General features: G+C 32.1%; 1 protein-coding gene across 1 annotated transcript; it reads right to left on the bottom strand.

The window, feature by feature from the left end:
- Positions 1–1,505: 1,505 nt before the first annotated feature.
- LOC18037424 (pentatricopeptide repeat-containing protein At2g22070) lies at positions 1,506–3,936 on the bottom strand. The gene has a single exon (XM_006428026.2). The coding sequence runs from the start codon at positions 3,861–3,863 to the stop codon at positions 1,506–1,508; it is 2,358 nt and encodes a 785-aa protein (XP_006428089.1). The 5' UTR covers positions 3,864–3,936.
- Between the last annotated feature and the right edge of the window lie 5,042 nt (positions 3,937–8,978).

Raw genomic sequence — 8,978 nt, 5'->3', positions numbered from 1 at the left:
CTCTCATTGCAAAACGAATTTTGGTGATTCTAAATCCTATTAACTCTTATAAGATTTATAAGTGTAGACTAATTAAAGGCATCACAATTGGAGTGTTTTAAGAATATCAAATCACACAAAACAAAAAACTATTTGTTCGGTGATGTGTTTCCTAGACAATGTTCGAAACTTTCTATTTTTGGTGCTTCTTACCTCACGAAATTGTTTCTAAAACTACAAGTGAGTAATTAAACTTTAGTCTTTTCTCTTAATTTTCGATTTTGAATGAAGCCTACCGGAGGTTTTTATAACTTTCGCCATTCGTTTTAATTTTACTGTGCAAAAGTTGTGTTTTTAAAAATCTTATGGACAAATGTTATCCTTCAACTATATCTTAAAATATACAACACTTCACTACCAATCGTGTCCTTATTTTATTTGTATTTATTCTTAAATGTAATTGTGATAGAATAAGAATTCTACAAGATTAACGAAGAAGTATTTATGGAACTTCTAATGATACGACTGTAACCATTTTTTTGCCTTTAGCTTACAAGCGGCATTATGTCCAAAAAAAAAAAAAAAAAAACCTTAAAAGCGGCATTATGTGACAAGCCCACAATGTGAAAGGAACATTTCAGCCCACGCTGAAAATTCACTGCCTTTTGAAGGACCCCTAATGAGTTGGTCCACCAGGCCCAATTCCCATTCTCGCGCCCACCAGCTGCTTGACCAAATATCTGATAGAAGAGGAAACATGGGCCAAAAGAGGAGCATATATGTAAGCATCTCATGATCGGATACATGTTCAATGTTGAGCCGAGTTTTGATTGAGCGATAAATCAATGGTTATTAGATAAAATAAATAAAAAAAAAAAATTTAAAACAATTCTAATCATTAATTTAAGCTCAGCTCAACACTGAATTTAATCCCTCGTAATCCTTTGCTCTTACTTGGAGAGGAAAAGGCATGGAAAAAATAAAAGAAGAAGCAAGCCAACACCACAACAACGTCAACTCTAAATTGAAATTCCAAACACTTGCAACGCCTTGCTGTGCGGGGAGGCAGCTGCGGCGAAGCTTATGCTCCTTCTTCTTTGGCAGTGCTTTTTGGACACCGTTTTTAGCTTCTGCCAACTATGCCTGGGATTGTTTTCTTGCCAAAGATGTGAAACGACAATTTTTCAGCTTTGATTTGACTGCGGCATTCGAATAGAGAAGTCAAGACATAGATGCAAGAAGCCTTAAACTTGTGTGCAGAAGAACAAGACAGTGCAAGCATATACCAGATTTCAAATGCTGAGCTGATTGACTGGCAGACAATGTCACAAAGATGCTGTTTTCCAGTGGACCACCAAACAGCGGATTTCCAAACAAAGGTCATCAAAGTAGACATCTGGAACATTTAACAGCTGACAAATAAATGAAAGGGAATTTTTTACATGTTAAGGAACCTATGGATACCATGAACTTCTGTACAATGGAGAGTTGGGATTTTCCTTCAAATCAAATATCCAATCCTTAAGCTACCAGTAGTCACGACATGAACACAGCCCTTTCTTGAAATGGTGAAATCGAGTAGCATCTCTCACAACGATCTCTCTGTCCACAAGTTTGCAGATAAATTTAATGGCCGAATGACAGTCATTGCAGACTCTGAGGTTCTTCATGATCCTCAATGTAGTATTCTCCGGAGTACTTATTAGACCAAATGCAATAGCAAGTTTCTCGCTGTGATGTCTAAGCATCTGCTCCTTCACATCCTCCTCAACATCATGCAATACAGACGCAGTGTCTGGAACAAAACCCATCTCTTTTATTTCGTCCCATATTTTTGCCATCTTATTGTAGATTGCATCTCTCTGAGGGTGAAGCCAATCTTCAACTCCAAAGACATGAACTTTGTTCTGGATTTGAACCCAACTAAATCCTTGAGTTTTCTTCACACCTACGTACTTCATTGACTTTCTAATGTTAGCCGCATCTTCCCATTTTCCACAGGATGAATATAAATTACAGAGGGCTGAGTAGGCCCCACTGTTGTCAGGCTCAATAAGAAGCAATTTCTCTGCTGCAATTTTTCCAAGGTCCAAATTCTTATGAACCCTACAAGCAGACAAAAGTGAACCCCAAGCTACTACATCTGGTTCAAGTGGCATATTTTCTATAAAATTATATGCTTCTTGTAGCAAACCAGCACGCCCTAAAAGGTCAACCATACTCGCAAAATGGCTTGGGGTGGGTTTGATTTTGTGCACATTTTTCATCATATTATAATATCTCCGCCCTTGTTCCACCAATCCCCCATGGGTACAGGCAGTGAGCACGCCAACATAAGTTATATGGTCCGGTTTTATACCAAGTTCTAACATCCTCTCAAACAGTTGTATTGCCTCTTCTCCAAGACCATGTTGAGCTAAAGCTACAATCATAGAAGTCCAAGAGACAGTCTCCTGGCGCCAATGAATAAGATTAAATACTCGCCTTGCAGCATTGATGTTTCCAGCTTTCGAATACATGGTGATTAAAGCATTGCTCACAGACAGTGATGATGCTTCTCCTGATCTTAAGGCGCTTGCATGAATTTGTTTGCCATGGTCCAAAGAAGCCAAGCTTGAACTGACACTCAACATGGCTGACAGAGTGTAGTTATTTGGCTTGGGGCCTTCTCTAACCATTGATCTGAAAAGCTCCACGGCATCTTTATTCAAGCCGTTCTGCTCATATCCCACAAGCATGGCTGTCCATGCAACCACATCACGATCTCTTAATGAGTCAAAGATCCTTCTAGCTGGGCCTATATCCCCAATCTTGATGTACCCATCTAGTAGCGTTGTAAATGCTATAACGTTAAGATACGAAATCCCACTCTGCTCTACAATCTTTTGAGCAATTTCAACCCCACCAACCTTTGCATAGCATGAAATCAAAGCATTTCCCACAGGTCCTGTGGCATCAAACTCAGTTCTCATAATATAAGCATGAATCTGTTTTCCAAGTTTCAACTTCTCAAGATTAGCACAAGCGGATAAAGTACTAGCTAAGGTGAACTTATCAGGCTTTAAGGAAGAATCCTTCAACATGTTTGCAAACATACCCAAAGCTTCAAAATCATATCCATTCTGACTATAACCCGCTATCATTGAATTCCATGTAACAACATCCCGCTCAATCATTTGATCAAATTGAGCACGAGCAAGATCCAACCGACCAGAGTGTATATGCAATGAGACCACAACATTCCAGCTGGATACGTTCTTCAATCTCATCCCATCAAAAACAGCCTTAGCCATCATTTCATCACCAACCTTAGCATACATATTCAACAAAGAATTTGTCACATTAACACACCCACTAAGGCCAGTCTTAAGCACAAATGAATGCACCTTCTTACCTGCACTCAAATCTCCTAAAGCTGTACACGAAGCAAGCACACTAGTAACTGTGAACTGGGTCGGTAAAACTTGATCCTTAACCATCTCTACAAACATTCTTATCGCATTTTTAAAACGACCGATCTCGTTGTACGTAACAATGATTGTAGTCCACGAAACAGAATCCCGATTAGGCATCAAATTAAAAACTTCACATGCCAAATCTAGTCTACCTTGTTTTGCATAAGCTGAAAGGATTGTATTCCATGAACATAAGGTCTTCACAGGCATTTCATCGAACACTTTCTTAGCGTAAGAAATTGACTCCGTTTTTGCATAGAAATTCATGAGGCTGTTTTTCAAGAAAACGCTTAAGTGAAGCCCGCATTTGATTATACGAACGTGAACCAATTTCCCCACAAATGGGTTTCTGGATTTGAGGTTTGATTGGAGAAGATGAGCGTAGAACTCCAATGGAGAAATCAAAGAAGGCGGGTTTGGGGTCTCCATTAGAGATTTTATTAAGTGAGTTAATTAGGATTAAAGATTAAATTAGTAGGTTTTGTTTCATTCAAAATCTATTGAGGAGGTTTCGGAATCAAGAAAAAGATAAAACCCCCCAAAAAGAAAATATCGGAATTGGCGGGAAATGGGAAATAGTCGTTAAGATATGGCTTGTGGCTAACGGTCAAGGATGTGGGGAGTCATATTTTTCTTCTGTATATAAAAGAGAGTTTTTAAACATCTTTGCTGATATTAATTTTGTAATAAAATGGAAATAAAGATTTATAAGTTTTTTTGAAGAAATGCTTGATGACCTCATGACCATATGAAAATGATTATATAAAGAAAAATATTTAAAATAAATTAATTGGCGTTTTCATATGAAAATGATTGCATAAAAAGAAAAATATTTGTAAGAAGTTAATTGGTTTTTCTTTTAATAACTATTATCAATTTTTTGTTACTTAAATGGTGGTAAAATTATTAAAGATAAAAAGGAAAAAGACAGAACATAGAATTATAAGAATTGGTTCCTAAAGAAACTAATATTTGGAAAGATTCTAAGAGTCCTCTAAAAGACTCTTTAAATAGATAAATCTTCCTATGATACACAAGAATCATTCTCACATACTCAAATTTGCCAAGCCATCAACAACTCTAAAGACATAAAAGCAAGCAAAGTGAATATCTCATATGAGCATGCAAACAATATTGATTGATTTCAAACTTAATCATTGTGCTAGCCCTGAACCATCTAAGACTTTCTTCTTTATTCAAAATCAAAATAAAGTAATTTTATTAGAAACATAAGAGTAAAATTAAAGAGTTATTAAGGACAGAAAGAGGAAAGAAGAAACTCTCTTTAAACGTCTTTAAAAAATGGCTAAGAGAGTAAAAGCGTAAGCCAAAACGTAAACAAAATAAAAGATTGCACGAAGCTATAATTATTATATCTAATTATTCAAAAAGTTATTATATCTAGAAAAATTATTATCCGTCCACCCGAGGTTTATCCCATTATTAAAAAATTTTTTTACAAAAGTTTGAATTTATTTAATTTTACATATCCCATTATAAAAAATATTATAAAAATCTGAATTTGTTTAATTTTAAAATCAATGTACACAATTCATATTAACCATCTGCTAAAAAGACATAATAATTACTTTAATGAAATGACAAAACAAAAGTAAACACAACTTATAGTAGTAATTATTTTGTGAGGGTAGTTTTGTCTATTGGTTGGACAATTGATACACATTATAAACAATAGACAGAAATTTGAACAAATTAAATTTTTTGCAATATTTTTGAACAAATTAAAGTTTTTGTAGTATTTTTTATAACAAAATAAGTTTTGGGTGAATGACTGATAATCTCTCTTATTGTTATAGGATGTGTTATCAAATAAAAATGATCACAAGGACAACGAAAGAATATATCATTCCTTGCATATTTCCAATTCTTTTTCTTAAAATAATATCTAGTCTTTTTTTCAGGATGTTTCTATAACATTCAATCGTATTCATCATTCCTTGCACTAAGTAGCATCTTACGACAGAGAAATTCTAATACATCTGAGGTATATACCATGTCTGTTATAGAATAAACAAATAATGTTATGACATATGTGCATTTATTTTGAAAAACCATCATGCAAGTGGTGTTTGTATTAAATTCAACTACACATGTCATGTTTGTATCAATTGGTTGTAATACATCTGAGGTATTCTAAAATTTCTCCTTGCGGCAAGATAGCTAGGAAAGAAATAAATGTGCATAATTCATTGCATGTTTCCTATTTTTTTCTTTTTTCCCCTTAAAATTTAATGTGATGTAGATACAGTTTCATTTATCAAATAAATAATAATTAATATATTAATTTATAACACCGTCTCACCATCTACTTGATGCACAAGAAAGTATAGAAGAATATCGCCTAAATTTTCCATTTTGTTCTTACTCTCTATCATGATGTGGACTCATACGAACATGGTCTCATTTTTCCCTACTTTGCGTGTCTTTTTTGTCCATCACTTCTGTTTAAAAATTCTAATTACCCAACTTTCATTGTCCAAATTTATATGAATGGCCCTTATCATCTAAGGCACTCGAATAATTTTTTTTTTCCTTCTATATGAAAACGTCCGCACATTATAAAATACAAATTATTAGACTTTACACACTACGAGATAGCTGCATTATTTACAGCTATACATTACCTGTATATAGCACCAAAACATAATTTTCCAAAACATAATTTAATATAATGTGTCGACATCCACACTGAAAAAGGACTCTTATTAATAACATAATTTAATATAATGTGTCGACTTCCACACTAGAAAAGGACTCTTATTGATAAATATGAATTTTATAACTTGTAAACATCCTCACAAATATGAATTTTATAACTTGTAAACATCCACGAGAATGACTTTTTCTATATAAATCCTAGCTAAATTTGAGTTTAACTGCAAAGCTTATGAGAAATGAGCCTAAGTAACAAGTTTCACTCTAAAGGGAATGTGCCCTTTTCGTGGGAGAACAAGCCTGGAGTCTCCAAGGTGATCATCCACAACGGTTTCGATGGCGACGGGCACTGTTCATCAAAGCTGCCGCCGCCACCATGTCAGGAGGAGAGCAAAAAATTTTCGGTCACGTGTCCAGAAAGTTCTTCAAGAAAAGGTCTAGGTCTTTGGAACAATAATAAGCATGATCAACCAGACCCCTTTTTGGTAGCCTTGAAGGAGTGCACCAAAAACCCTAGAAACTGCAGCATGAAATCTTCTAATAAAAATAATAAGCCAGGGATGATGAAGGGTTTCTTTAGGTTCGGTTGTAAGCATAATTCTTGTAGTGTTAAGGATAATAATTCGGGGAAAGTTGCTCAGCTTCGTCTAATTTGAAAGATGGAGAGATGTGAGAAATTAAATGAAAAATAAAATGTAATCTGGGATGAAATTATTAGATTTTTAATTATTTTTAGAAGTCTTTTATATATCGAACTCTATAGTAGAGTTATTGAGTATGTTATATGAGGCTTTGTAAATTAAGTACGGATATAATAAGATTTGTTAAAATATAATCAGACTTATACTGTGTCATTTACATAGAATTCACTCAAGCTTCAGCTTCATTTATCATTCACACGTTTCACCTTGACTGATTTTTTCTTTTTTTTCTTTAAAAATAATTGGTGGATTCAAAAATTGTGGGCTATATGTTTTGGCCCGATTAATTCCATGATGGTTTGTAATTTTGAATGTTAAAAATATTGGAGGACCTATCTACCATTATCCTTTTAATTAATTTTTCATTTGCTATTGGATCAGCATTGAAGTTTTACATCTAAATTATTTTTTTTTAAAAACACATCTACATTATTTTTTAGATTATTATTATTATTATTATTATTATTGTTTTATTAATTGTTTATATGACTTCCTGAGATAGAATTTATGATGGTATCAGGCTTTCAATTTCGTAAGAAAGTCCTAATTGGTTTCTAACCAATTTAATTAACCACTTAAATTTGAATACTGATAAGAAATAAAGACATAAAAAGTTATTATAAGCTTTACGGAACCCTCTACCTTTAAAAAATAAAATTGCAAGAAATGTATATATAAATGCAATCACAATGATACGTGATTTGAAATTAATATTAACTAGGATGGCCATCGGATATAGTTTTATCTTGGAGATTAGGGCCAGATTCGGTATTTAAAATGTAAATCGGTGAGATTTTTATATATACATGTTTAGTTTTGATTAAATATCGGGAATCAACCACTACTTTAGTTTCTATGGTTTGAGCTAGTTGAAGGTAAATTAATCTTTTAATACTTAAAATCATTATTTACTATTATTATTTTTTATATGCCAAAGTAGTTGGTTAATAGAAAAATCAAAAGTATAGGTGATTCAGATACATTGTCAAAAATCTTTGATGACTGATTGTATGAAATTTTGACAAAATTGAGGTAGTATGGAGATAATTTTCCATAATAATATTGAGTGAGGATATTTTCACCCTATAGTTTATGTAAATTCACTTATATTATTTGTAAAAAATTCACGTTATTTTTTACAATTTGAAATAGAAAAAAATTTAAATAATTAATCAATTAAATCCTTCTCACAACTAATAAATTTTATAAAATTTTTGATATTATATCACAAATACATTTTTGAAGCTTAATAACCACCAATATGAGGATTTAACTGGTTAATTGTTTAAATATATTCTTAATTTGAAATTGTTAAAAATAATGTGAATTTTTTAATTAATATTTTTAAGGGGATGGCAGGGGCGGACCCAAGAATTTTTATCATCCCAGGGAAAATTAAAAAAATTATAAAATTTATAAAGTGATCATAAAAATTTATAAGTAGAAAGAATTACATTAAATAAGGGAGGACACGAAAAACCTTATCCTTATAAATATGTACTCTAGACAAAAATAGTTATAAAAAAAGTGTATAAAACAAAAGACAATTTAAATATAAAAGAACTATTTTTCAATTATGGAATCCGACATTGCGACCTATAATAACATGTAATTATATAAGGATTAATAAGTCAATTAAGAATTTTAAGCTAAATTAAATTAATACATGTAATTACAATCAATTAAAACTTGTAAGTAAACTTTAATGTTTGAAGTTAAATACTTAATTATCAGGCTTAACTAAATAAATTAAATGACTAAAATTTGTTCATCTTTTAAAATTATAAATATAATATTAGTCAAAAGTTTCAATAATAAAATAAACTCATTCAGTAAAAATATATTTGAGTGCGGTTGTTTCTTTGGCAGACGCTCTGACTCTCTTCGAAGAATCAGATGCTGATGATTTTTCTATAAAAAACTCTTCAAAATACTCGAATTTTATTTTCTAACTTGTCCTCTTAGTTATTGTAACTAATAAGTGAAATCTCAAAATTCACATAAAAAGTTTATGAAAATGTTGATAATTGCTATTATATTTTGTTTTTGTAAGTATTTTTAATACTAACGATAATTTTATATTAGATTGACATAACTTTTTTTTTCAATTACAATTTTTAAAAATAAACTAATATAGTAATAACATTTTAGCCCCCTAATATTTTCA

The sequence above is a fragment of the Citrus clementina genome, unplaced genomic scaffold, assembly GCF_000493195.1.
Source record: "Citrus clementina cultivar Clemenules unplaced genomic scaffold, Citrus_clementina_v1.0 scaffold_7, whole genome shotgun sequence".
NCBI classification, from domain to species: Eukaryota; Viridiplantae; Streptophyta; class Magnoliopsida; order Sapindales; family Rutaceae; genus Citrus; species Citrus x clementina.
Note: the sequence above shows the minus strand (reverse complement) of the source record. Positions and strands in the feature narration are given on the sequence as shown.

What these genes read in the sequence shown, in the direction of transcription:
- LOC18037424 (XM_006428026.2), bottom strand. Translation starts at nt 3,863, where the DNA reads ATGGAGACCCCAAACCCGCCTTCTTTGATTTCTCCATTGGAGTTCTAC.